The 27,939-nt window shown below is 52.6% G+C and overlaps 7 protein-coding genes across 7 annotated transcripts; 4 read left to right on the top strand and 3 right to left on the bottom strand.

Moving 5' to 3' along the window:
• The first annotated feature begins 1,166 nt into the window (after positions 1-1,166).
• M431DRAFT_505046 (hypothetical protein) lies at positions 1,167-2,126 on the top strand. Its single transcript, XM_024918567.1, has 3 exons — positions 1,167-1,348; positions 1,499-1,575; positions 1,654-2,126. Exons 1-3 carry the CDS (start codon positions 1,228-1,230, stop codon positions 2,080-2,082), a joined length of 627 nt encoding a protein of 208 aa, XP_024777161.1. The 5' UTR covers positions 1,167-1,227; the 3' UTR covers positions 2,083-2,126.
• Positions 2,127-3,188: 1,062 nt separating this feature from the next.
• M431DRAFT_78897 (hypothetical protein) lies at positions 3,189-4,436 on the bottom strand (the record flags this gene model as incomplete). Its single annotated transcript, XM_024922756.1, has 1 exon — positions 3,189-4,436. The coding sequence occupies one exon, from the start codon at positions 4,434-4,436 to the stop codon at positions 3,189-3,191; it is 1,248 nt and encodes a 415-aa protein (XP_024777160.1).
• A 3,234-nt stretch (positions 4,437-7,670) lies between these two features.
• M431DRAFT_77202 (hypothetical protein) lies at positions 7,671-9,380 on the top strand (the record flags this gene model as incomplete). Its single annotated transcript, XM_024922547.1, has 2 exons — positions 7,671-7,739; positions 7,887-9,380. 2 exons carry the CDS (start codon positions 7,671-7,673, stop codon positions 9,378-9,380), a joined length of 1,563 nt encoding a protein of 520 aa, XP_024777159.1.
• Positions 9,381-10,199: 819 nt separating this feature from the next.
• M431DRAFT_2598 (hypothetical protein) lies at positions 10,200-11,227 on the bottom strand (the record flags this gene model as incomplete). The annotated part of the gene is made up of 2 exons (XM_024913857.1): positions 10,200-11,139; positions 11,214-11,227. 2 exons carry the CDS (start codon positions 11,225-11,227, stop codon positions 10,200-10,202), a joined length of 954 nt encoding a protein of 317 aa, XP_024777158.1.
• A 257-nt stretch (positions 11,228-11,484) lies between these two features.
• M431DRAFT_505043 (hypothetical protein) lies at positions 11,485-14,342 on the top strand. The gene is made up of 2 exons (XM_024918566.1): positions 11,485-12,103; positions 12,196-14,342. The coding sequence occupies exons 1-2, from the start codon at positions 11,933-11,935 to the stop codon at positions 13,972-13,974; spliced, it is 1,950 nt and encodes a 649-aa protein (XP_024777157.1). The 5' UTR covers positions 11,485-11,932; the 3' UTR covers positions 13,975-14,342.
• A 6,272-nt stretch (positions 14,343-20,614) lies between these two features.
• Positions 20,615-21,009, bottom strand: M431DRAFT_491705 (hypothetical protein; the record flags this gene model as incomplete). The annotated part of the gene is made up of 2 exons (XM_024916926.1): positions 20,615-20,852; positions 20,912-21,009. The coding sequence occupies 2 exons, from the start codon at positions 21,007-21,009 to the stop codon at positions 20,615-20,617; spliced, it is 336 nt and encodes a 111-aa protein (XP_024777156.1).
• A 4,437-nt stretch (positions 21,010-25,446) lies between these two features.
• M431DRAFT_2595 (hypothetical protein) lies at positions 25,447-27,056 on the top strand (the record flags this gene model as incomplete). Its single annotated transcript, XM_024913853.1, has 3 exons — positions 25,447-25,600; positions 25,669-26,673; positions 26,731-27,056. The coding sequence occupies 3 exons, from the start codon at positions 25,447-25,449 to the stop codon at positions 27,054-27,056; spliced, it is 1,485 nt and encodes a 494-aa protein (XP_024777155.1).
• Between the last annotated feature and the right edge of the window lie 883 nt (positions 27,057-27,939).

Here is a 27,939-nt window from a genome sequence, read left to right as displayed (position 1 = left end):
CGGAATAGGGCCGTGACAACGACCGCCTCCATTACGACATTGTGCTTTTGGTGGGCTCATCTCACGATGCTGCTGTTGCCTCGCCTGCGAGACTCAGTTGAGTCGCCGCCATGGCAACGCCGGACACGGAGCGCAGTTGAGGAGGGGGAAGCACGAGGCATTGTCTCGCAGTACGAGCTGCAGTACAGAGTCCGGAAGGCCTTCAACAAGCCACGTGAATCAGCGCAACGCAGTTACTCGTGCGAGTGCTTGCTTCGTCTTTCCATGACATCAAGATACGTCCGTCGTGCAGAGAACAGAGCTTCAGCCACGCGAAGCCAGCTGCACGCAGTAGGAAGTGAGTGCGGTAACGGTCTAGCAGCCCGCGTCTTTAGCACCAAGTAAAAGTACCGACCAAAGTAGACATCACCAAGACAAGCAGCCGAGTCTCGCCCTCTTCTCCCCCCCCAAAAGACTCCCTTTGTATCCATGATACGGAGTAGAGTACATACGAAAATGCCCACACCACCATGACAGAAACACCCCCGCCAGCCCCAAAATGCCCATCCCTAGTCAATACGGACAACTCGGCGATGGTGGTGCCGTCGAAGCCTGTGATTGGTGCCACCCTGGTGCATGTCTGGCCCTGACGGGTCCTGGAGCCCATCAGACGCCGCGCGAGCATCTCAGGCACTGGGACCGGATGTACCCAAGCTACTTTGGGTACTTGGGGTACTTGAGGTACCTGCATGTGGACGGCGGTACTTTGCCGTCGCGAGAGACAAAGGAAGGCCCAAAAAGAAAGAAGCAAGAGGAAAAAAAAGAGAGAAAAAAAAAAAAGTCGAGGCCGGCCATGCACCACGTTAACCCCATGTCATTGTCCTAGCGGTAATCAAAAACCGTCGCCGCTTTCCCATGGTCTGTCGTCGGCCTCGCCCTTGCTTTCTCTTATTTAGGTGACGGCCCTGACAGCTGGCAAGCTCTTAGCCTCTTCTTCCTCCCTCTCCTCCCGCCTTTGACCACCAGCAAAAATCTTCGACGCATCCTCGACCGGGGCTTCAGTTTCTCTTCTCTCAACTCCCCATCACCGCATCTGCATTCAGCATCAGCATAATAGCCTTGTCTTCTCTGAAGCCATCGCCTTGCGCCCCCGTTCTTGGAGTTGCTCATTTGCGGTCTTTGTGCCCTTTTTTTTTTTCTATATCTCTTAACTTGATACCCTTGTTTGTCAGCCAAACCGCCTTCAAAATGCGATCCTCCGCCATCTTCGTTGCCATTGCCGCTGCTGTGGTGTCGGCCCAGGTCCCGACCTACAAGAGCGCTCTCAACATGACCATTGACCCCAACTCTGTTGCCCAGCAACAGCGAGGTAAGCCATTTTTCCTTTTCTTTTTTGACCTTTTTGTCGTGGAGGAGTAATCCGCTGCGGAATCAAGCCAAACGCTTGAGCCAGGTTTCGCTTTGTTGTTTTTGATTTCACCGTGTTTGGCGCGAGAAAAGGTTGCTAACATGACTTTAGCCGTGTGGTGCCAGGCTCAGACCAACACTTGCCAGGTTCTTTGCGACAACAACGCCGATGAGAATGATTGTAACCAGGTGGGTTTGCCCGCAATCGCGGATCGATCTCTGTGCGGAACAGGGAACATGCGCTGATCCATACTTGTCTCGTCACAGGCTACTCTGACGTACGACTGTACGTGCGCTTCCAACAGCTCTGCTCCCGGTCTCCAGTACTACACCCAGACCCTGCCCACCTTCATCTGCGAGCAGCTCTTCTCCAACTGCATTCAGACCAACGCCGGCAACCAGGACGGTCAGAACGCCTGCAAGACCAACATCCAGAAGCTCTGTGCCACCCAAAGCCCTCCCACTGCCGCCGAGATTAGCAGCCTGGACCAAAGCAGTGCTCCCACTGAGACCACCTCTAGCAAGGGTGTCTCCTCCACTCACCACACTGCTGCCACCACCACTGCGCCCCAGTCTGCTGCTAGCAGCGCTGCCCAGTCCAGCACCTCCAGCGGCTTCGCTGCCGCTACCCAGGGTCCCATTGGCACCGGCGCCTTTGCCATGGCTGCCGCTGGCCTCATGGCTTACGTTCTCTAGATGTGACGAGCCATTGAGTCTAGTCTGAGCCGCTGGCTTTTTTTCTGGGAATCCCAGTCCCCGGTAATGGTACGCAATCTAGGAAGGAAGACGAAGGACACTGGGTCGATGCTTTGGTTGAGGGGCTTCGCTTCTCTGTAAACCCAATTTGTTATCTAGTACACTTTTTGTTTGTTTCCCATCAGAAACGTGATATCACCCCCTTAACGAAACCCGAGACGACGAATATGATCGAGGGCATAATGATGGCTGCGCGCGTTTTGCTTTTTTAAACCTTGTTTCCCCTTTTCTTTTTTCCTTTTTGTTTTACAAAGATTCACCTCGTGGATATTGCACTCTGATGCATGCCATTCGGTCACCTTTGCATTTAATCTGTGGAAGGCGTAGCAATGGTGGCCGTCGCGTCGACTCTGGGGTAGGGAGAGCTTTTTGAGTTTGCTTTGAGATTACAAATTTCATATGGCAGAGGCGAAGGGGAGTAGGAAACCTGTCTTGAGCAATAGAAGAATGCGAAACATTCTTTTACAATTTGGCATTGAAGTCTGTGACTGTAAATCTGTAATGTGTCGGCTGGGTAGAGTATTTGGCATATGCTAATATTCGTGACCTAAATATGCTGTGAACAATGCTAAAGTACTATAATAAACTACCTTTACAGTCTACGATCTCGGCATATTCATCATCACGCATCAAGTCAAGATCAGGATAAAGAGACTACGCATGTAGTAGGCATTCAAACCATGATCCCATTCATCTGTCTACAACTTGGTAGTTGTCTGTCTGTATACACCCAATGCCTAACCAAAAAAAAAAGGCCCCAAAATAGTAAAACCGCATAACAAATAGATTAGCCCGCAATTGGGAAATCACATTCACACGCCGTATCATGCCCAGCTTGGTTATTATTGCCAAGAACTGCTTTTTTGTCCTCCGCCCGCCATTGTAGCCTGGTTTTCACCCTTCCTGTTGTTCAGGGTTGGTAGAATAGACCTGCTGCTTTTAACGCTGCTTTCCCACCGTCTATAAGGTTTGATTGAAAACGCTCATGACTCATCCAAAAGCCAAAAATGAAAATAAGAAAAAGAAAAAAAGTAGGGAGTAGTGAATTAAAGGCCGTTGGTGCCATTGGTGCCCTTGGTGAAGGAAACGGCGAGCTCCAAGGCCTGGAGCACGTCGTTCTTGAGGTCCTCGGCGTCCTCGACACCGCAGCTCAGGCGGACGAGATCGTCAAAGACGCCGACGGCCTCGCGCTGGTCGCGGGGGATGCCGGCGTGGGTCATGCTGCTGGGGACCTCGCACAAGCTCTCGACGCCGCCCAGGGACTCGGCGAGGGTGAAGATCTTTGTGACCTGGCAGAAGCGCTCGGCGGCGGCGTGGCCGCCGCGGATGCGGAAGGAGAGCATGCCGCCGCCCATGCCTTCGCGGTGCTGCTTGAGGGCGATGTGGCGGTGGGGGTGGGAGTCGAGGCCGGGGTAGTTGACGGCGATGACGTGGGGGGAGGCCTCGAGGGCGTGGGCGACGGTGGTTGCGTTCTTGCTGGCCTCGCGGGCGCGCAGGTGCAGGGTCTTGAGGCCGCGGTGGGCGAGCCACGAGTCAAAGGCCGAGGGCACGGCGCCGATGGCGTTCTGGAGGAAGCTCAGGCGGGTCTTGAGGTTGTCGCTGTTGAAGGCGGCGACGCCCATGACGACGTCGCTGTGGCCGTTGATGTACTTTGTGACGGAGTGGACGACGATGTCGGCGCCCAGCTCCAGCGGGTTCTGGACGTAGGGGGACAGGAAGGTGTTGTCGACGACGACCAGGACGCCGTGCTTGTGGGCGACGGAGGCGACGGCGCGGATGTCGACGAGGCGCAGCGTGGGGTTGCTGGGCGTCTCGATCCAGATCAGGCGGGTCTGGTCGGTGATGTGCTCGGCAATGTCGACCTCGATCTCGGGCGTAAAGGTGACTTTGACGCCGTGGGCCTTGGCCACCTGGGTGAAGTAGCGGTGGGTGCCGCCGTAGACGTCGGACACGGAAATGACATGGCTGCCGGCCGCCAGGCTCTGCAGGATGGTGGCCGTGGTGGCGCTGCCCGAGGAGAAGGCGAGGGCATACCGGGCGTGCTCCAGGGCGGCCACGGCGGTCTCGAAGTTGTCGCGGTTGGGGTTGGACGACCGCGAGTACTCGTAGATGCCGACGGGCTTGCCCACGGCCGACTGGGCGAATGTTGTGGACAGCGATATGGCCTCAATCACGGCGCCCGTCGCGGGGTCGATGGGAGCGCCGGCGTGGACGGCCAGAGTGCCAAAGGCGTGGACGGGAGTCGGGGGCCGCTGGGGCGTGGTGACGGGGTCGGAGGTCACAGGAGGAGACATGGTGTATGTGTGATGGTTTCGAAGTTGCGTGAAGTTTTTGTGTGAAGAGGAATTTAGAATTGGGCGGTGGTGAGAGAGATCCGAGTTGATCTCAATCGCTCCCTAGGTGTAGTTTTGGAGGGGCTGATTTTTTTTATGCAGGGTCTGCTTTCTTTATCTTATCTGCGGCAGCTCGGGGGATCCTGGAAAAAGAAATCGTGAATTTCAAAAGTGCCCGAGTGGAGATGACGTTGGTTGGTTCAAAGCTTTCGATCTTGCGACGCGAGAACAGGCTCAACACGGAATATATTTATCAGATTTCTTCACAATTGAGGAAGAGGTGATCGGAAAGAAAGAGGCGTTTTATGTGGACACGGGCAGATTTCTTTTTATAAAAGAGCCAGCAACCTCGAAAGGAAAAAAAAAAAAAAATTATTACTCCACTTCAGGGACGAGAGCAAGACAACTCTAAAAATGGTGTCATCAGCCGGGCTGGTGGGTAATGCGTCACTGGCTTCGTTTCGGGGGGGCGTTCTGTAGGGATAGGGAATGGCGAGCCAATTCCGAGGGGGGAAGCTCGACGCCCTTTTATGTAAAACGAAAAAACAAAAGGCCTAGATGGCACGCAATCCGTCTTGCCGTCAAATTGCTTCCCGCCCTTGCAAATCACATCATCGTTGCTCGAAAAAGGCGGCCTTTGTAATACGGCCTGGCCCCCCCTAGCCATAGTAACTGTATGTAAGCCACGGTTCAATTGCTAATATGGCGCCGCATTTCGAGATACTTCTGTGTCATGGCGTATGCAACGGCCATCGCTGGCCTCCGTAATCAGGAAAAGCCCGACCGACATCCGCACCTCCATTACAGCAAAGTTGTTCTGGTTCTATTACCAGTCGAGTAGTATTTGTGTCTTTGGGGTAAGTAGCGGCGGTCACTGGTACCGATGGGATGCGACGCAATGCGATGGGGCGCGAGTTACTGATACCTACCTTTTGCGATTCCGATCTGTCATTCAGCTGGAATCTCACCGCCCCCTCCAGAGTCAATTAGATCATCAGTACTCTGGGGGAATCAGTCAACCACCCCTCGTTTTTGCTGTATGTACTGTAGGCGATAGGTGAGTTATTCGATCCGGTTTCCGATAACCTGGATGCACGAGAACCGGCGTCTGGCGCCATTGCGACACGGCGTTTTCAGCACGGCGTTTATCCCCCAACTACACCTCGCTCAAAAGTATAACACGGGCTTTACATCACGGAGTTTTGTACAACTCGAGCCTCTATCGCAGGACGAAGCAAGACTCCTGCGGCGATGAGTGAAGCCGAAGATAAGGCCATTATTTTCACTATTTCCTTGTCTCGCCTGAGTCTGTTTCAAAGCACGAAATCTTGGGGGCAGAGCTAGCAGGATTTGATATCGGCCAGCGCCGGCTCACCGAGTGGAATCTCTTATAAATCATTTTTATTTCACAACCGGCGATTGTTTGACGAAATGATCATGCGGAAAGGGAATTCCCCACGTCGGCAATGCTGGTGTTACATGTACGGGTTTGTCTGTAGGAAACATTCACGTGGACTGCTTTGAAGGCCAACGTGTTGTTAGGTGAGACGTACCTTTGCGTGATTGTGCATGTGCTTGTTACGAGTCAATGTTGACCTACGACACGCACCGCTATCGCGGGATCCTGCTGGCATGTCGGAGTGCGGACCTTGCATTTGCAGGAGAGTGCATATACATGCTGCCTGTCCCATCTCACAAACAGGCAAACAAACAGAGGGCGAGAATCCGGTCGATAAGCACAGTCATCTGTTGATGTGATACGAATCCCATATCTCTGATACGACTGTGTGAGCTGGCATCCTACAAAGGTACTTCAACATGCGAGTCCTACCTCTCGCGGACCGGGTATCGGTTTGAACTCTGCAGGTTACTCTGCTCGCTTGGCGGTACATGTATCAGTGCATACGCTCCGCATATGCCTCCATAGCCTAATGCCCGGGTTGGTAGGTCCTACGACAGAGGTAGGTTCTAGGGCCAAGTAGCCGAAAGGAGAAGTTCATGGAGTTGGCAATACTACTCGTACTATTTTTTTTTTTTTTTTTCAAACCTAGACTGTACTATCGATTGAACTCGGCTGCTAATCGAGGCACCAGGGGCCATTACTAAGGGATAGCGCAACTAAAATAGAGCTCGACAGCATCTCATTCATCAGGGTTAGCACTGCATATCTTGTTGGTCAGTCGACCCTTGAAAGAGGTTGCAGTGCGTCGATCCCGGCAGCTAGCCGCTTACCATCCGCCATTATCTTCGAGAGCATTCCGCACCCACGGCGAGAGATAAGAGATAACAAATACATTGCCATGATTTGGCAGCCTTCCATCAACTGACAGTCTGACACCCATCGGGAGGAATGCTGTAGCTTGTTCCTGTCCGCTCCGGCCTATCCACACACAACACGCCGTACGTACTCCGTACTTACTCCGGTACCTGTTATTTTACTCCTTATATGGGGTTCTCCTAGGGCTTGCCAGACGCTTGCTCGTCGTTATTTTGGAGCCGTGAGACTGCAAAAAAACTCCAATGGCAATCTCGCTAATCGTGGCTGCCGCTCATTAAGCTTGTATTGCTTTGCTTTTTTCGGGAATAGCAGTCAATCCCATCTCGTAGCCCTCGCCATGTACTTTGTAATCTCACCAGATACGTCATCCTTGATCCTCTCTCACTCACGCGGCTGCAGCGCAGGACGGGCGGTAGTTCGACCACACAAAAAAGACGGCCCGGATGCCGCGGGTTATTAGCACCTGCTTCGGAGAAACGAGCGCCCGAGCCATTGCACAGGAGAATCCCGTGTGGCAGTGCTTATTAACCAAAAGAGGCTCATGTTCTTTTGCTGCGCCCTCGTACTCGTAAAAACATCGCCATGCAGGCACTCGCCCCTCCAGACATCGATATCCGGGTGCTTGAAGCAACTATCCGTCATCGGTTTTAGCATCACGTACTACCCTTCATTTTTAGCTCCGGCCTCCCTGGCGCTTCCAGCTCCCAGCCCTTCAACTTCGCCGGATGCTGCACCATGCGCATGTAACGACCCGGAAAACCACGTTGGATTTCGCGATCTATCCCCTACACACCATCCAGCGACCACAAGCCAATCTCTTCACAGGCCCGCGTGGCGATGCCACCTGTGCGTGGCGCATCTAGAACCCTTGCTGCACGTATTCAGCGACGTCAATACTGAATTCCTCAACTCTCCTTATGCCTCCCAGACGGTCACACAAAAAGTCGCGCGCGGGGTGTCGGCGATGCAAAAATCGAAAGATCAAGGTAAGATGGAAGAAAAAAATCATTAGGGAAAAAAAAAGTCCCCGACAATTCCCACCGCTTTCCCTCTCCGACTTCCCGAATGAGAACCTCTTCAGCGGCCTTGCGAATACACCAAACTAATGTCGCCGGCTTTTTCCTTTTGAATAGTGCGACGAAGTTCATCCACGCTGCGGAAATTGCTCCAAGCATGGCGTTATGTGCGATTTCGAGAGCCGCCAAGTGCTCGATGAACTGCATACGCTTCCCACCCCAGCCACTAAGAGTCCCCAGGCACCTGTGTCCGCGCCGTCTTCAGTGAGTCCGAGACCCATGACAGCGACGGCGACGACAACGACAACTGCGACTACGATTGCGCCTACGGCAGCGCCAGCGCCATCAACGACAACCATGCCTACCTACGATAATCGTCGAATATCTCCTTCGCGGCTTTCTCCCCCTAGTACGGTCTCAACGCCATCGCTCACGCTACCATCCGTCCCCATCACCACATCTATGACTAGGCAAGGGGACAGGCTCCTGGAATTTCAACTATGGCACCAATACATCACCAGCACCTCCAAGACTCTCGTCATGAATTCTCCAGCTAGTACGGACATTTGGCAGAAGGATGTGCCACGCTTCGCCCTCGAGGGACGGACCTACTTGATTGATGCAGTTCTCTCAGTGGCAGCTCTGCATTTGCGCTTCAAGAACCCCGATGACAAAGTCATGATTGAAGCCTCCCATGCATATTCTGCATCTACCTTGGCAGAGTATTGCCGCTCATTAAATAAGGGCATTACGGCGGAAAACGCAGACGCCCTGTTCCTCACCTCATGTCTCATTGCATTCCAGGCTACTGCGTCTCGGCTATTTGTTAAGGAGGATAGCGACCCGTCGGATCCAAGTGAACCTCATCGTCGATATGCATTACCCCTGTCTTGGTTCCATGCTTTCCAGGGCGTCAAGACGATTGTGGCTACGTCGTGGCAGTGGATCCGTAACAGTGCCACTGTTAAGGTGGTCATTGACTCTCAGCCGGGCTTCATGCTTGACCTGAATCCGCTAGGCCCAGACTCCTTCTTTGGCCATCTTCTCGATGACTTGGATGAAGAGCTGGAACAAGAAGACGAAGCCAACAGAGCGGCAACTAACCAAGGCTACTTCCACGCCGTCTGTGTTCTCAACTGGGCCCACAAGAACCACTACGCTCCTTCAGCATTGGCCCTTCCATCAACCGTTTCACGGCGTTACGTTGAACTTGTCGAGGCTAAGAGACCTCGTGCTCTAGCTATTCTCGCCTGTTTTTTCGCGTTACTCAAACGTATGGATAACGTGTGGTGGTTAGATGATGTTGCTCGTCGAGAGGTTATGGGTCTTGTGAGCTTGTTTGAGACGGGTTCGAAATGGTGGAGGCACCTTGAATGGCCCATCCGCATTGCGCTGTGGGATGGAGAGGCTGACGCCATCCCGGCTGAGATATGGGGCGTGGAGCGAAAGGAGAACCCTCCCGCCGACACAAACGTCCCATCCGCGGAGACGATACTGAACCACATCGATCTTATGGCCAAGATGATGGATAGGGCCCAAGGACCACAGTCAATAGAGTCGATACCTGTGGTGGGTGATTTAGGTGGCTTGGTTCCTCCGCCTCTCGACTAGTCGTTTTTGAGTCCTGCGTCTCAGCCAGAGTAGCCGTTTCAGGAACATACGGTTGTCGTCTTATTGTGGCTGTTTCTTCTTTGGTATCCCCCTTGTGTTTTTTTTCAACATGTTTTGAGAACCCTGGTTCTTCAACAGTGGCGGCGTTGGTGTTAAAGGTAAACACGAAAAAGATGTACCACCATGGATTTTTTTTTTTTTTTTTCGTTTTGATTCTTTTCTTCTTCCTTTTCAAGAGGACTTCTTTTTCTCTTCGCTTTTGCCATCGTTATCTTTACTCCTTTTTATATCCCCCCCTTTATTTTCACTGAAGCGTGCATTAAGGTCGCTCCTCACATATATCTTTTATTGGCGAAGCGTTATTTGGCGTTGGGAAAGGGGTGAATGGACAAAGACGGTCTGATAATGGGGTTCGTGGTTAAGGCTTCTTGGAGCTAATTGTTTCATGTTGATACGGGAGCGACACGACACATAATACTCTCAGGACTCGTAGTGAGTTCTTGACGAACGTTGCCATGTTTTATTAGCCTTTGGGATTACAACACCGCTTGTGAACGTGTGGGGATGTGAATGTGAACGTGACAATGAGTGAATGCGAATCAGTTAAGAAATGCCAATGCTTGTGAATCCAGACCCATCATTCCATCTAACTGTGATGCTTTGATAACAAATCTCAGGACACTATATAGCAGTAATTGACAGAGCCGACTATGAAGCCACCCAAGGCGCCAAACTCCAATTCCAAGGATTTAACCACACCAAACATCTTCTACCCTCTCTTTTCTTTTCTTATGACATTAGACTGATGCGTTGACCAGCTTATTTCTTCGCCTTCTTAGGTACTTCCTCCGCGATAATATCCTCAGGCTCGATTCCATCATCACGAGACCTCTTCAAACCCTTCATCTTCCTTGTCTGCAACTGGCCCAAGTCTTGCTTGCCCAAGTGTACACGACCAAGCTTGTCACCCATCGAATCCATGGTAACGTTCTTCTTTGTCCGCTCCTCGACGCCGCGAGGCTTCTTCATGGCCTCCTTGAGCATGGCCTCGTCTGCCTCCTGCATTCGTCCGACCCGGAGGTCCATCCGGGGGCCAATTTCCTCCACCTCGACGCGGGGCAGCTTCTGGCCGCTGCGCTTGGTGCTGATGACATAGACGCGGATGTGGATGGGGGGCTTGGCGTCGCCCTCGCCGGCGGTGTCCTCTGCGGCGACGGAGACGATGTACTGCAGCCCTTCGACGTCGATCTTGTCCGAGGGCTCGCCCTTGAAGAAGTCGATGAAGAAGCTCTTTGCGAGGGTGTACTCATTGGGGACGGGGCTCTCAAAGGCGCTTCCCGCGAAGAGGATCATGGGCCGCATGCCAATGGCGAACTTTTTCGTCTTGAACTGCGAGATGGAGCGGTAGCTCTCGTTGTCGAGGTACAGCTCCAGCATGTCGAGCACCTTGTGGCTGAAGGTGCGGATGAAAGTCAGCGAGTGCGGGCGCTTCTTCTGCGTGCTGCCAAAGACGAAGAGGCTGGCGTCGTTCTTCTCGGAGAAGAACTCGATGGAGGCGGCGTCCTCGAAGGGGTGGATGGGGTTCTTCTTGGTGAACTTCTTGGATAGGGGCTGGCGCATGGAGAAGAGGTCGTTCATGGCGTCCTGGACGACCTGGGAGCAGTTGTTGCCGCGGAGGAAGAGGCATGTCTTGGGGTTCTCGACGGCCTTGGGCTCGCGCTTCTCGAGGGCTCGCTTGGAGCGGGCGTTACGGGGTTTTCTAGGAGGAGAAGAGTGTTAGATTTGGTTGTTTGATCGTCTGTTGGGGGATATGTTATATGTTGAAGAACTTACACTTGACGAAGCATTGTGAAATTGAGCAATGGTTTTGCATGCGAATTACACTCCAAGCGGCCGAGATGCCTTTTCTGACGAGCGAAGAAAAAAAAAGTTCAGGTAGCTTATCGATAGAGCAGCAGCAGCAGCAAGCAGTAAGAGCACCGCCACACTTTCTTAGCCCAAGCACATGAAAAACCCCATTTCGATCAAGACAGCACCGCCACACCTGTCCCGTCCCGTTTGTCGATACTCCACAGTCACGTGCAGCCCCTGAACTCCTCCGCCCCCCTCCAATCCCATTGCTCCAACAACAGATTGACGCTTACCAACCCGGACGGACCGGCGATAGCCTCGGTAGGCGCCTGGCATTTCCCCACACAACAAACCCAGCCCAGCGTTTCCTCCTGCAGGTGACGTGCCTGGAAGCGCCTGTTTAATTCTTTTCCCTTATTCTGGAGCCGCTGTAACTGCTCGTCCTTGCTTCTTCCCGGCAAGTGCGTCTTCTTCTCGTGTCCACTAGCCAACGTTTGGCGCATCACAGCCGCGGCAGAGCCCAACTGATTATCACATCCTTGGTCACATCCTTGGGTTGTTGTCGATTCGCCTTCCATCCCCTCTAATTTCATCCACCTTCAACCTCCCAACCTCCCGCCTCCTTTCTCCTTGTTTACAACAACAACAAACGACCATCGATCGACAGCTCGCGTGCGCATACAACACATATCATCGCCAACATGTCGTTCATGGGAGGCGCAGAGTGCTCGACGGCTGGCAACCCCCTGAGCCAGTTTCAGAAGCACGTTCAGGATGACAAGACACTACAACGCGATCGTCTCGTCGGCCGGGGACCAGGTGGCCAGCTGGGAGGCTTTCGCAGCTCGCCTGCCAATGCGCCCCAAGATGAGGTACGTGACTTGATTCGTGACCACTTGTTTTGTTTGTTTACGTTGACCTGGGATGCGCATTACTAATACGTGATATGTCCATGGTGCTGCAGATGATGAACGGTTTCCTCAATGGTGGCCCAGGTCTTCAACAAGAGTTCCCAACTTTGCCAGGCGGGCCCGCTGCCCATCTGAGCGCTGCCCCTATGGGCCCTTCGCCTGCGGCATGGGCACAAGACTTCAACGCCCAGCCCGGCATGGACGTCGTGCTCCAGGCATCGCCCAGTGCTCTCTTCAGCCCCGAGGAGTTTGCGCGCTTCCAGCAAGCCAACCCTGCCGCCGCCGCAGCCATGGCACCTCAAATGCGAGGTGACATGTCTGCTGCGATGCCCCAGCGATCAATGATGGGCATGGGCATGGGCATGAACATGAACATGATGGGTATGGGTATGAGTATGGGATATGCTCAGCCCATGATGCAGCCGATGTACCAGCAGCAGCAACAGCAACCCATTCAGCAACAACAACAGGACCTAAAGGGCAAGGGCAAGATGGTCGAACTGGACGACAACAAGTGGGAGGAGCACTTTGCTCAGCTCGAGCTCCAGGACAAGGAAGAGGCCAAGGAGGCTGAGGCGAATGCCGCCGAGAAGGAACTAGAAGACATGGACAATAAGCTCCAATCGGAGACTAATGAGTTTGGTGACTTCGAATCCATTTGGAAAGGAATCCAGGCTGAGACTGCTGCTGCTAGGTCGATGGTGAACGAACAACAATACTTTGATCAATTCGATACCGAATGGGGCCAGGACCTCATGCCCGATCTCAACGGCATCAACGACTGGGGACGATTTGCTGACCCCATTGTCGAGAATTACATGTTTGAGGAAGAGAACATCTTCCGTGAGCAGAAGAATGCATTCGCCGAGGGTGTTCGAGTTATGAAGGAGGGTGGCAACTTGTCATTGGCCGCCTTGGCGTTTGAGGCTGCTGTTCAGCAAAACCCAGAGCATGTTGAGGCTTGGGTATACCTGGGCTCGGCTCAGGCTCAGAACGAAAAGGAGACGGCAGCTATTCGCGCACTGGAGCAAGCCTTGAAGCTGGACCCCAACAACCTCGATGCCATGATGGGCCTGGCTGTTTCGTACACCAACGAAGGCTACGACAGCACAGCATACCGAACCCTCGAGAGGTGGCTCTCTGTCAAGTATCCCACCATTCTGGATCCCGCAAACCTGCACCCCGTCGCAGACATGGGATTCACCGACCGACAGCAGCTGCATGACAAGGTCACCAGTCTCTTTATCAAGGCTGCCCAGCTTAGCCCCGATGGCGAGCACATGGACCCCGATGTCCAGGTTGGACTGGGTGTGCTGTTCTACGGAGCAGAGGAATACGACAAGGCCGTGGACTGCTTCCAGTCTGCTCTTCACTCTTCAGAGCTGGGCACGACAAACCAGCAGGAGCAGCTTCCCCTGCTCTGGAACAGACTCGGAGCTACTCTCGCCAACAGCGGCAGATCAGAGGAGGCTATTGCTGCGTACGAGCAAGCTCTGTCCTTGGCCCCCAACTTTGTTCGCGCCCGTTACAACCTGGGTGTGAGCTGTATCAACATCAACTGCCACCAAGAGGCAGCATCTCACTTCCTTGCCGCTCTTGACATGCACAAGACGATTGAGAAGTCTGGCCGCAGCAAGGCGTACGAAATTCTGGGCGATGGTGCTTCCGGTCAGGTCGACCAGGCTCTCGACAGAATGTCTGCCCAGAACCGAAGCAGCACCTTGTACGATACCCTGAGGAGGGTGTTTACGCAGATGGGCAGGAAAGACCTCGCAGACAAGACGGTCCCCGGCGTGGACCCGGACATTTTCAGACCAGAGTTTGAGTTTTAGAAGGCTTGAGCAGTCCTTTTGGCATTTGGTTGAAACATGAAAGACATTATTTAGCGCAGTGATGATGGGATGAGACGAAATGGTCTCTTTTCGCCCAGTTAAACTTATATTGGTCCAACTTGATAAAATTGTATTTATGATGAGCATATACTTGGAACGAAGGAAAACAAGGGGGGAAGCCTAATGAACAAAGAGCAAATAAATCGTTGTTTCCCTGGGAGTATAATTAGTTTAGGATGTAGCGGGCATGGGATATAGGACTTTTACACAGAATATATGTTGGATATGGAGATGTTGACTATGATCTTAGTGCAGATGAATACATCTATATATCTCTGTATACATGGTATATTGAAGAGAACTCTCTTTACTTGTGCTTATGGTATCGGGACTGAGATGTTCGATCATATGCAAGGAGTAGATACAAAGAACTACCAAATGTGATTCTCATTTGCGCCAGATGATCAACTCGGGGCAGATTCACATGCATTTTCGCATCATCCTTGTCCATGTCTCACTCAATTCACAAACACACGGCTGCTTTCTAAGATGTCTCTTTTTTATTCACGGGATTCTTTATACATTCACGTTGCATCCATGTGTCTGAATCACTAATACAATAGATTCTGGGCTTCACAAGAGAAAAGAACAAAATCTTGCATATTGGATTCATACTCTATCACTTGGAAGGAGGTTTGTTGGGATCTCTCCTGATGATCGACAGACGCCTTTTTTCTCCTCCTCTTCTCTATTATTGAAGAATTCCGCTGCTGCTTCCACTACAACTTTTACTATAGTATTATACTGCACTTCCCCTCTTATCTCATGCTTTTACGAAAGAGCAAACATGTGACTGGGTAATATAAAGGTTGACGCCCGTGTCACGCCAATGGCCCCGGAAAGATCTAGTAATACCTCACCTCATCAGAGTAACGAAGAAGACCCGATTCAATCTCACTTTCAAATAGTTCACGCTCGTTCACGCTCGTTCACGCTCCGCAGAAACAAGTATCTTGCACATTATTCAATAAGAGTCCACTCTGTACAACCCCATCAGACAGCCTCACCGCTATAAAATCAAGAAATAGAGAGACAGAAAAAAACAAGGCTCTAAAATGCTTGCTTCTCTGTCTCAGTTGCAACATCATGTACACACGCCCCCTTTCCCCCTCACTTGTCGTACTTGCTCAATTCTCCCGCAGGATCGGGCCAAGCTGCCAGAAAAGCTAGCATTCCCAATTCTTGGGCCTTGGGTAACCCAGTCCCAGTCCCCCCATCCAGCAAGCAAAAATTGCACGCCCCCCTCGCCTCGCCTCCTATCTTTATCGGTACATCCTCCTCCTCCGCCGTGTCTCTGGTGCCGCCGCGGTGGCTCCTTGCTTCAAGACACATCCCCCCTCACCCTCCGATCTCCTGTCCCCAAAGTGGCAGAGGAGACATTTTCGCAAAGTTTTCCGCGGAGAATTCCAGTCCTGGGAGGGGTATGTAGATCAAAAACGTAATTATTAGTTATTGGCTTCGCGAAAGACCTAGAATGTCCTTATAATGCGGGCAAAATAAGAACTCGCTTTAAGGTTTAGCCACCAGAGGGCCGAGAACCGAGTAACAACAAGGCGCAACGACAGCCGTAGAAGAGAGGGCGAAACCGGCCAACAACCAAACATGAATTTGTCCACTAGTCCACAGTTTGCCGAATGGGGGTGTCCCAAGCAGCCTCTTTCCCTGCTTCTGAGACCTTGGCGACTGGACTGGGTCGTCATAATTTTGACTCGGCACAGTCTCAGATCGTTCGCCGCAAATCAGACCGCCGTTAATTGGTCACGGGGAGGCGTGACGCGAAGAGACGGGTGACATTCCCCCTCTCGGGACGAAGGACATGTGGCAGCGCGGGAGAGTATGCTCATCAAACATCTCTTAAAATGACAAATATCATTTGCCGTGCACGGGCTGCCGTCTTTTGACACGGGATGAGATGTATGGGTATTGCATTGGAGCCTCACAGCTCACACAGCTCGCTCACAATCTCTGTACAACGGTTCACCCAAACCAAGCCAAATCAAATAGTTACTTGGCCAAGGCCGGTCCGTGTTTCACAGGCGCGCGGTGAGGCGGCGCCACCTCGAGAAGCAAAAGGGAGCGCGTGGGAGGTTTGTGAAGCACAGCATGCCAGCTATATCCTGGGCCTCGGGCCGGGGAGCTCCTGTGATATCACCACTCTATCAGCATTGTACCCCTGTGCTGCACGATTTCCAATCTCAACCTCGTGTCTGACGGCGCCTCTGTGCCGTGATCCTGGGCCGTCAAGATGGCCGGACAGGAAGGATACACGTCAATGATATTGGCCCGCGTGTGATGAGCGGCTGAAATTGTGGCCCTTGTCTCGGTCCAAGGCAGCTGAGGGGGGAAATGACTCTGGGCGTGCTACTAGATGCCGCCCCAGCCCTCTGGAGAAGCAAATATTGTCCCCAACCAACAACATCTCAGCTGTTGGCGCATCTAGGTGGCATGCAGCTGCCAGATTAGTTCCTATCGTTGCCGGAGCCGGTCGATCCATCTGGCAGTAATCCTGGACACGAATCCACCTCAACTGAGCTAATTTGTAGATCTAGACTCGGTACAATAAGCTTGTTCCCATCAAGGCCCTGCTATATGGGAGCTCAGACAAGCGTGTAACGACGGCAGAAGTATGAGAGCACTCAGTGACGAAGAAAGGCGCGAGTAGTTGTTTGGTCGTCTTCAGATGCCAGTGTAAGTCACTTCTATCGGCCCGCCTCTGAAGCATATTGCCAGCTAATATATCAGCCAGACTGCTCATGAGTACCTTGATAGATTATCCACAAGCCTGGAAATAAACTGCCCTTGCTGCACTACCATCATATGCCTTTGAGATGGGTTTGTCACATGTAAGACTTTCTACTGTCCGAGAACTGCAGTTTGGGCAGCCGAATGTATACGGGTTCAGCGGTGGCTTTTGACATCCGATCCCGCACTTCTTTGAGACAAGCAGCCAATGTTGATCTCTGCTGTACAAATACCAAAGAAAGCTGTACGCATAGACCTCTCTTCGGATGTCGCGAGTTGTTTAGTTTGTAGGTGGCGTGCCGCACAGAGTCACGGTGACCAATGAAAAAAGCCACCACAAGGGAGCCAGGACGATGCACTGCGGTGCCTGACATCACGGCTTGATCTGATACTGTTATTGCGGATCAGGTACCGGGGATCCTGTCCAAGCCCTTTGTATCGTAACCCTTACATACACGGCCGCATATTATACTGCGAGTATCTGTATGCTTGTTCAATGTCATTGGGATTCCGATTCATGGCTACTACACGCGATTGGAGGACCAGCGTTACATTGAAGGAAACGTATAGGTGCGGCTCCGTGCTTTATTGCGGGTATCAAGGCGCGGCTCCGTTCAAGTAGCAGATGGCGATAAGCTGCAGGCCGTTGTTACTGCCCCATCCGGCTTGCTTTTGGCCATGGCACGATTATGATGATGGACAGACCACATCTCTTACTTACATCTAGCTCCCCCGTACTTGGGCCTAAGTAGAGCCGATGCTGCCGGCGCATTGGCCTAGATTCGATCTGTGACGAGGCTTTTGATTGTTGGCCTTGATGGGAGAGAGAAAACTTTAACGAAGAGGAACGTAACACGCATTGAAGCAAGTACTCTATACTTGACGGTCTCTTGTATCTTGAACGGGTAGAGGACACTCCGTATCAGTTGGTCGAGTTGCACCCTCTTTGTTAGGAAATTAAAAAGCAATAAAGCGGGTTTGCCATGAGCACAGGCAAAAAGATGGGACGAACAACATGGCAACGGCTTGATCTGCTGGAGCCACTTTAGCAGGTGGGCTTCCGTGCTCGGGACATGGCCGAGGGTAGTCACTGATGGAGGACACCAGTAATCCGTTCAGTTCAGTTGTGGGCGTTTCAAGCGTAGCAACGCATGGATTGCCAGGCCACCCCTTTGCTGGCAGACGCTAGGCCGTTGGACAGATCACTTCCGGAGTTGCTTTTGCGGTCTAGAATGCTGTGCTTCCGCGTGCCGGCCATCGATCTTGTAGTTTCCCAATTGGGACAACATTTTCCTGCAATATAGGTCCATTCGCGGGCAAAGCGCCCAATACGGCCCCATCTTTGTCGTTTATTTGTATATCAGACGCGGGGCTATTGTCGCGAGTACTCCGTACGGTACTCCGCATGCAAGCATCGGTGGTAGCAGTACGAGTGCTTTGCCGGAGGTAACGACGCGCTTCTGGACGGCGGCATTTTATGCTCCGTCGGCTGGCCTCGCAACAGGCGGTATACGAAAGCGAGACTCTCGAGAGATTTGCATTGTTGGGTCGCAACAAGAAACTCGACTATTACAAAGGATTGAAGTCAATTTGCACAAGCCTTATTATTTCGTTATTTCTTGTGAGAAATTGGTGTTAATATGAAGTCTGTTTGTTGGGGGCCCTTTGCATGCCTCGTCTTCTCGTGATAGATGATTGACGTCCTAAGAAGCCCTTGGTAGAGTTAAAAATGCTGTGAAGATCGTACATGGTAAATGCGGAGCTGAACCGCTTGTATTTTAAACGGTGGCGAGGCAGATACTGAAGAGGATGCTGTTAGTAGTATGTGCTTCAACTGGCCTCAGCTTGCTTCGTGATCCAGACTTGCGCGAGATTGAGAAATCAAAGGACGAGGGTAGCATCTCCGGGGGTTCCTATCTCAAGCAAACTGCTCACCGATTTTTCCCAACATGACAAGTAGCTCTGCTAATCCATGGAGGAGACGTAGGTATGAAGTGTGTCCTGCGCCTTCTTGACGAGTTAGCCGTCAAGTGCCGACCCGATGGTTGAAATCCTTAGTGCTGGACAATATGGAGCTTAAGCGCTCGTACATGCAGTAGGCGACAGCCCTGGTCAAATTCGCTTATCACGAACAGAGGCGCTTGTTAGCCTGCGCATATCACTTCTGAACGTATTCATTGTCTCGGCGGAGAGAGCGGGCTGCGGATGATCACCACGTGGGCGATTCCCAATGGCTTCCGCACTTGAATTGAATTGGTAGGTATCGTCCTGCTATATCCGCTGTAGGCGTCCTTGAACTTGTACGAGGCATCGGAAGGTCAAAGAAGCGCCCGCTCTCTTGATGTCGCTCAGATTCCCTCTCCGTGTGCAATTATGCTTTTCGACGCTTTGTGCAAGTGTGGAGCATATGAAATGTGCCGACGTTCAATCGTCCTGGTTCTCGATTTGTATATATAACTCTGGAGCGACTGATGCGAAATTCTTGGATCATCCCAGGAGGTTTAAGCTTGCTGGCACCAATATTTCAGCTTGGCAAACCGTCTCTCTGGGCGTTTACACCTGGGCTAATGAGCCGTCGCCTGCTTATTGGATTGGCGTGCATTTTGCCACTTGCCCTGGTAGCCGCGTAGCGCCACGCTTATGGCGGTAGTCCTCGTAGTAACGGAGCGTTGGACAAGCCCCTGGCGGTTCAATGTTGAAACGTGCGCTATTCTAATAGTCAAGAAACAAGAAGGGTCGTACTGTATTACTCCGGACACTCATGAGTTTCTGTTGCGTTGCGCTAGTAAAGAGATACCAATGGACACAGCCATAGAGCCACCGGCTAATACAGTTGTTGGGACCGAAGGCTGTTAATGATGAATGTGTGTCTGTAGCTGGCGCCTGGGCGTTTGATGGAACAAGGTGATCCTTCCATCTGACGTACGACTGCCGGTAAGCTCCCATGAGGGACTGAGTTTGGCCGGTGGATCTTGTAGGAGTTGAAAAAGAATAGCCTCATCTGCTCCCTACCAACCCATGAGAAAGCAAGAAGAACCAGCAAGGCAGCATGAGGGGAGAGTGAGAAACCAAGTGCCTTGCTTGGTGAACCGAGTACTCGAAAGTGGTGAACCAAAGAGCTTTCTTTCCCTTTGCGCTCCGTAGCAATTGTTCCGACTTCATTTACTGCTACCGTAACTGGGAATGGCTTTCGTATTTCTTTTTCCTTCCTACTCAGGCAGGATGAGCAGGTTCTGTTAGGGCTGTGCTTGGACGGATGGTTAAACCACCCAACCACACCCCGTTCTGGCTCGAACCGGCTGAACCCAAAGATGAATAGCGCGGCGTGCCTGAGTAAGTCGTGCAGGGCATGCTAGACTGCCGAGCCACGAGGTTTTTTGGCACTTGTTGGTCTGGTGTGGCACACGCTCCATCGTTCCATTAAGCTTCTGCCACCCCATCAGCGTCGCTTTGTCGTAGACGTATGGCCGGAGGCGCGCCGTTTTGTTAGTGAAGGCCCGCCGCGTGCACTCCCTTTCGTTTGATTTCTGGTACGAAGCATCTCATCTAGCGCCATCCCGAGGCGGCGCAGCAAAGGCGTTGAAGAACATTCCAGCCGGCCTCGAGTTATTCTGAACTTGGTTCGCTGGCATCGAAGCCCGGTTTGTCCCTTGGCTGCTCCGCGCTGCCTGTCTCCGGGCGACTTCCGCTGCCTGGGCTTACAACCTCATGCAAAAGTACGAACTTGGGCTAATGGCGCGTGTGGAGGACGTGGAAGCCTAATTGTCAGCACGAAGCGACTTTTTGCCTTGTAGAGTTGTACAAGTAGCCGTGATTTTGGACGATCCTCTGCTGGGGCTCAAGCTGGTTTCGATGAACCACCAATGTTCCCCATTTTGCGTGGCTTGTTGGTCAGCAAATCCACCCCCCGAACGCTCGCTATCACCGGTTCCGACTTTCTATGGCCGATATCCCTCACGCCAATTAGAGCGGCGGCCGAACGAGTCTCACGTGGCGGCGGAAGATCGCGCATATGCACCTTGGTGTGGACCTGTGGGCACACCAAGTCAATCCCATCCACAGCGGCACGAGGAACCCTGGCTTGGCTTGCCCCAAGGGCTGCCATTCTAGCCAGTCAAAGGCGACCAGCTCTCACCCCTCCTCGCCCAAGTTCGGGGTGATGAGAGGCGGCATTGTTACGACCGGGTTCTGGAGGATAGCGTTAAAATGGCAGAAAGGACCCTCCACGGACATTGCAGGGTCTTCTGATGAGTGCCATCCCTCAGAAGGCGGTTTATGCCGTCATCACTGAAGGGCTCACCCGTCACACCTTTTGACGAAAAGGAGCCGTTCTTGTCAAGACCTCGGTGTCCATTCCGGCACGCATGGCAGGGCTCATTTTTGACCACACAAGCTGGAGGATTTTGCCATTGGCATCCAGGTCACGTTTTGGCAGGCTGAGGGGGAACCCTTGGCGGGTAAGAACGTGTTTGCGCCCGCCCGACGGTTTGGATGCCAAAGGGGCGTGTCTATAATCACCTGGTATGCGAGCAGCAGGATGGTGAAGGGACACCCAACCATGGGCCATCATGGCAGGTTTTCAGCATCTTTCTCTTGTCGCTGCCTCCTTTGCTATATTGGTTCGACTCTTTGCTAGCCCAGGAGAGAATCAATAGCTGTCTATTGGCCCCTGTAAGGCAGGGAAGCGATTAGCCTCTCTTCATGTGATGAAACAAATCGGTTGTTTGGTGCTACTACCTGGTGGGAGTACACAGTATGAATACTGTCTACACACCCGCTTTCCTTGCCAGGATCTTCTTTTTCCCAGATTCGTATTGCTGTGTTCGCGGAACAGCGCATTGAATGCTGAAATTGATGGCCAATCTCCCCTTGAAATATGTCTTCTGTGTTACGTTGCTAGTGTTTGTTTTCTCCGTCTCCCTGGAACAGCGTGTGAGCATGGAGCATCTCGTCTGAAATTGGCCGAAAACAGCCTTGTCCCGGAACCAACAGGCGAGATGAGGGCGTATCATGTGAAAATGGAGAAGTTGGGGATATACTGTAGCTGGAGAGAGAAATCGGTTAGTTGATAGATTGCACCTTGTTTGGTGTGGGGAGAGAGGAAGAAATTCCCGTCGTGTTGCTAGTTTTAGTTGTACGGGTAAAAAGCAGATGCAAGTCGATGGCCAGATTCGAGACTGGAGGGCAACGGGTGCACTTGCCTCGGAAGCAAGAGTACATACCGTACCTTGTCCACGGTACTTGTTTCAATACTGCATACCACCTTAATTGCTTGTATGTCCGAGATGAATGCGCACATGGATGGCACCACGAGGCAAAGGAACTTGCACTGGAGAAGCACGAGGCTGTTTTGCTTCTTCAATTATGCCCATTTTTGAAATTCCAACCACTGTGTCGTTGTACTTTGTACCCGTACCTCTGCCACCTTGCCTGTAATACTGCCGTATCACTACCGAACAGGCTGACGGGTTGCCTAATTCAATCTTCTCTCCTTAGAAGGGCATTTACCAAACCGGCCTCAACCCGGCCTGAATTCCTCTACTCATCGCCCACGCCGGCCAGGAACAGTCGGGACACGTCCAGGAAAAGAACATTAACGTTTCGTTGAGTGGAGGCCCCGAGTTGGTTTGCCAGCATCCCCAAGTGCCGCCCAGGGCGAAACGTGTCGCAATGTAACTTAGCCTCGCACCCATCGGCGATTATAGCCAGACCCCGCCCTTCAAGATCCATGTCCCGTATCGAATCCTAACCTAACAGGAGGCAAAAAGCGCTTTTTAACACGTGCTTTGCAGCTGGCATTTGGTGCTAGCAAGTACAGCGACTTGCAAGGTGGTGCGGATGGGTGGACATGCTCAAGCTGGCCATGCCTCGTTCTCTGTACGGATACTGTCTCAAACTCCAATTCGCAAACCACCTATAAAACCACGGAGTATGCTCCGTAGCCATACAAAATTAGAATGCAAAGCCCCCAACTAAGCCCAAGACGTCCGTCTGCCTTTGGCAAGGTTGGGGCTTGTGTGGTATCACCAGAAAAGCAGTACGACGCCGCGTGCAGGAAACGCCCTCGCACATAGACACAAGTTCGTCCAATCCGTCCACATGTGCCATGTACTCGTACCTGTACGTGCCTGGGCGCGTCCGTGCGGCTTCAGAGGCATTGCTTGTCGTTGTATTCCGGGGGCCACTGTAATTATTGCGTAGAATGCAACGGAGCACACGAGGCAGTAGCCTGGAGATGCTTGCATCGAGCTGCAGCTGCAGTACAGTACGGCGAGTGTTACCGTCCCATCCCATGGATCAGCCAGCCAGACTGGTTGACTCGATTTGATAGCATCTCCGACAGCGCCGTACCAGTACCTGTACTTGCAAAGTCCCAATTGATTCTTCCGTGCCCTGCAAGAGAGAGCTCAACTGCTATTTTCGTAGACAAGTACTGTAGGGCACCTTGCAACTGTGTGTGCTAGAGCCTCCGCGGCTGGAAACCCAGGATCACAGCCCAAGCTACTGACCGCCATAACTCATAGCTGCTTCTTGCATCCCCGTTTATTCTCAACATTGACGAATGCCCGGCCAGTGGCAGTGAACATGATGGACAGTGGCTCCGTGGCGAGACAAAAGAGAGTTGCAAGGCTTTTCAGCTGGTGCCCTCTTTGCTGGAGCCACCGTTCAATAGGCCACTGATAGTATTGTGCGTAGCGTGCAGCCATGCAAGCCCAGTTATGCCACAAGCTCGGTTGCCGGGCGTGTTGGCCTTTCGATCCAATGTCTCTGTGCTGCTAGAGACCTGGAGGCTTGCGAGGGCGAGATTCGTCGCCACCAAACGACCCCGTCTCCCCGTCCGGTCTGCTCTTGGGTCTTCTTGTTGAAATTTTTCCACGGCCGTGCCGCAAGCAGCGTTCGGTCTCGGAAGCACCGCGGCCTGCTTGTACTGTACTGCACTAAATATAACGTGATGCCTCGGACTGGCCAAAAGTACGGGTACCAGATAGTCATCCAAAGGTGGCAGTGGCAGCAGAAGATAGAGAGACAGAGACAGAGCCCCCCCCCTGGCTGGCTCACCACAGGCGCTGTGCTGCCAGATCTAGATGGCAGAAGGACACAGCGGTATGCTCCCGGTCGTGATTCAAACATCCGCGTCAGCCCACAGGGAGGTGGGCCTCGGGGGTGAGCGTATCGTCCGTCAGTCCTGGTGGCTCTCGTGCGCACGAGTTGCTAGTTGCTAGCTGCAGTAGTACCTGGTTGCCTGCATTGCATTGACTTCTGCTCCCAGTCTGGAGTAGCACGAAGTCCAGACGGCATGTATGCGGTACTTGCAAGTCTAGCACCGCTCTGCCTTTCGTCTTTGCTCTCCTCCTTGGGTGCCCAATCGAGGGTGACTATGCCATGTCTATGTCTGTCTGTGTCTGGTACCACCAACTGCGGTAATCTGTGGCTCCTCCCCCCCTCCTCTCCTCGCCGAGATATTCTCGGTGGTATTAGCCTCAAGTCTGGGCACAGTATTGTGGATGATGGGTGATACAGTATGGACAGCCCTGCCAGCCCCCGGCCAGCGAGAAACCCATGTAGATGGCCTCTGATCTGGGAGATGGTATGGTAGCACAGCTGCCAACACGGGCTACCTCAGTATTATAGTGTTAGTGTAGTCTCGATACTAGCCCGCCAAGTACTGCTACCCCCGTGCTCCCTGGCCTCAGTCCAGCAATAGACGCTTAAGTACGCTATACTCGGGCATTGGCTGCCCTGGCCGCTCTGGTCCGTTGTTGCACGCGCTCGTACAAGGTACCCGCTGTGGATGTCGCTGCGCTCCCCCAGTCCTGGTCTCAATCCCAGCCCATGCCCCCAAATGCCCCCCGTTTCCCCCGTGCTGTGTCTGTGTCTGTGTCTGTGTGGATAGTGGCTAGAGCAAGTTGCAATGCGCTCTTCGAGGTCCGGTTGGCTCTGGAAAAGGTACCTGCGGCTTCGAGCACTCCCCATTCGTCCCTCTGACGGACCTCTATACTCGCAGGTATAGGTACCTCCTAGTTCTTCTCACACCCTGAAGCCCTGCAGGTTGGTACAAGCCTTTCCCTAGTCCTTCCCCTACATTTGCAGAGTACCTCGCCTATCCAAGCTTTTCTCCGATCCCCTCCCCCAAAAGTCCAATTCCAAAATCTCACATCCAAAACTTGCCTTGGCTCTCTTCTTCTTCTCCCTCTTCCCCCCATCGCCATTTCATGCAAGAGCTTCTTCTTTATACCCCTCTAAGCCTCTACCACAACCAAGTCTATCCATTCTCTACCATTCAGTCTTAACCTCATGCCTGGCGACAGTTTCCTCTAGCCCCTCGTGTCTGCTTTGTGTTGCTCGCGCCCTCTTCTTGTGAGCGAGAGCTTCGCTTCGCGCTCGCTTGCCAAGGAGCCTGCATTCCCGCCAATTCCTTGCCCGTGTTTGCTCACCACCGTGAGATACCGAACATTGGGCTTCCCGTCCACTCGATACAGCGGCGCGGCTTCTTTCCCATCAGCTTTGCCCTGCCACTCCCTCAAGCCGGCGTCGCCGATCCTCCTCTACGTCGAGTCTTGTTCCTTGCTCGATATACCTTGATCAGCCGGCAATATCCAGGCTTCCTCTCTACAACGCTCGACTCCAAGCTCCTTACGCGATCGTCTCCAAGGCCGGTTCATGGCCAGAATGGAAACGCAGACACAGCAGCGAATGCTGCCGAGCAAATCTGCTGGACTCACCAACATCCTCAACAGAGACGAGCGAGCCCCTTCGCACGCCGCGCCTGCTCCCCAGCTACGCGATTCTGGATTCTACTCTACCCACGAAACGTCGAGTAAGCGTATGTTGCCCTGATTGAAATTCCAGAGTGCCTCCCTCTCCTTGTTTTGCTCACCATTCGCTGAACAGATAATTCAGCAGCATCTTTTACGGTTACTGGACTCAGCCCAGCTGGATCTGGTTATTCGTCCGTTGACAAGACACCCTCCCCCGTCGCCACCAATATGATACCCCAGGCCATCGTTTCCCCAGCTGCGAGCAACATGAGCGTAGCCTCGATGGTCTCCCCCAATCCCTCCAATGTGGATCGAAGATTCGATCGACCAACTTCGCTGGACACGGCGAGCATCTCAGGGGCAACCCTAGGAGAAGGGCTTGCTGCCGTTGCAGGTAGCCGGCGTGAAAGCGTCGATAGCAGAATCAACCAGGGCTTTAGTGATATGCGTCTGGGCGGCTCTGGCTACACAAGCAACAACCAATCTTCGTCCTCTATCCAGAACACACTACACTCTCAACGAAACCCCAGGCCCAATTTCGAGGCTCTCGCTTCGCACCGGATTTCCAATGGATACCAGCCCAGCGTTGACCGAAACCCAGAGCCCACCAAAGTCAGCAGAACAGCTCCTACGATTACTGGTCCTACAACCGGGCTCATCGCCCGTGCAGCCGAGCCGACTAAGGGTCAGGCCTGGGCTTTCCCCGAGGAAGAAATCCAAAGAGTTGACCAGAGGGCCAGTGCCCACCTTGTTAACAACCACTCGTCCTATGATGTGTCTCGTCGCAGCAGTGTTACCGAGTCCATTGCTAGCAGCCAATTTACTACCGAGTCGAGGCTGCCACCGGGTCAGCGCAGGCTCGACGATGGCTCTGAGTTTTCGCGCATGAACTCGTCTGAGTTCCCTCCCGTACACCACCATACCATGCAGCACAAACAGCTGAGCGATCTTCAAGCCGAAGAGAGCAACGGTGCCACGGGTTCTCAGCCCTACAGCAGAACCCCTGAACTGCGGGTGAGCCACAAGCTGGCGGAGCGGAAGCGAAGAACCGAGATGAAGGAGCTGTTTGATCAGCTTAGAGATTTGATGCCGCAGGAGCGTGGATCCAAAGCCTCCAAGTGGGAGATTCTTACCAAAGGTTCGTAATTTGCGCGCATTCTCCTCCTCTGCAAGAGACTAACAAAGCCGCCACTAGCCATTGCCGAGCACCAGAGACAGCTTGACCACATCAGGGTCCTTCAGAATCACTATAACCAAGCGATGACCGAGAACGATCTGCTGAGGCGAGAGCTGTCGGGAATGCGAATGGAAAGCTCTCAGTATATGGGCCAGCAGCCACCGCCTCCGGGACCCGCCCCTCAAGCGGCTCCTTACTCATCCGATCCTTATGCGAACGCACCCCGGACCGAGCTGCCGCCTCTCCGGACCATCAGCAACGGCATCCCGAACGGCCCGGATTCCATGACGGGTGTTCAGTATGAAGCGCCGCGAGCCAACGGATATCGACAAGAACGGTACTAGGGAACCGTGCTGGGTGGCCCCACGCCTTGCTTTGATAACACGCAGGCAGCTAGGCCATAACGCAATACTCATCTATGCCTTCAACGCCATGATGCTCATCTACGCCTTCCATGTCCTTCACCCATACCCACATGATTGAACGAATATGCAGAGAGAGAAAACGACGACGACGACGTCTTTAATACAACCCAGTTACTCTGCGACTAGATATACCGGATGGAAACACCAAAAAACCTTATTCCCCAACAGACCAATATTTTGAAGCCTTGGCTTGAAACTGTTTGTTTTATTAGACCTTTGTTTTTGGGTTTCTTCGCTTCTTCCCTTGGTTCTTAACGTCTTCCTCTCGAAGACGGTTGTATAATTGCGGCGGAGACTAGCAGCTTTTCCAAAAAAGTAGTCGAACCGATCGCCCCTTCTTTGGACTAGATCTCGTCTTTGATCTCTGTTCCTCCATCTTTTCCTCTTTTTCTATTTCCCATTTCTTGATTCGGTTCTCTTTTTTTTTCCTCTTTCGTTTTCATAACCGCAGGACTCTTTGTGGTTTTGTCACCGGATATCTTCTGGTTGGAGGCGTTTCTTTGAATTTTTTTACCTTGTGCCAAATATGGCGGCGGAAAACCAAAAGCTAATCTCAGCTGGGCTGCCAGGATGAGGGATTCGGTGGAATGGGGGAGGGAATTTTTCTCAAAGGACGTCCATATAAAAGGGAGAGAAACGCTTGGTTCTGAGGTGGTGGTATATACCCATTTGCTATGAAAGCTTGGGGAGGGATTGAGCTCAGATGGCGATGCGAAGGCAACTGTACGGCATGTTGCTGGAGGAGCCACTGGATGTTGAATTTATGTAACGAGACGTTTTAAAACCAGTCCTTCGCAAGATG

This window comes from Trichoderma harzianum (assembly GCF_003025095.1).
Source record: "Trichoderma harzianum CBS 226.95 unplaced genomic scaffold M431scaffold_3, whole genome shotgun sequence".
Taxonomy (NCBI): domain Eukaryota; kingdom Fungi; phylum Ascomycota; class Sordariomycetes; order Hypocreales; family Hypocreaceae; genus Trichoderma; species Trichoderma harzianum.
The sequence above is the reverse complement of the archived record's forward strand: the minus strand, read 5'-3'. Positions and strand labels throughout refer to the sequence as shown.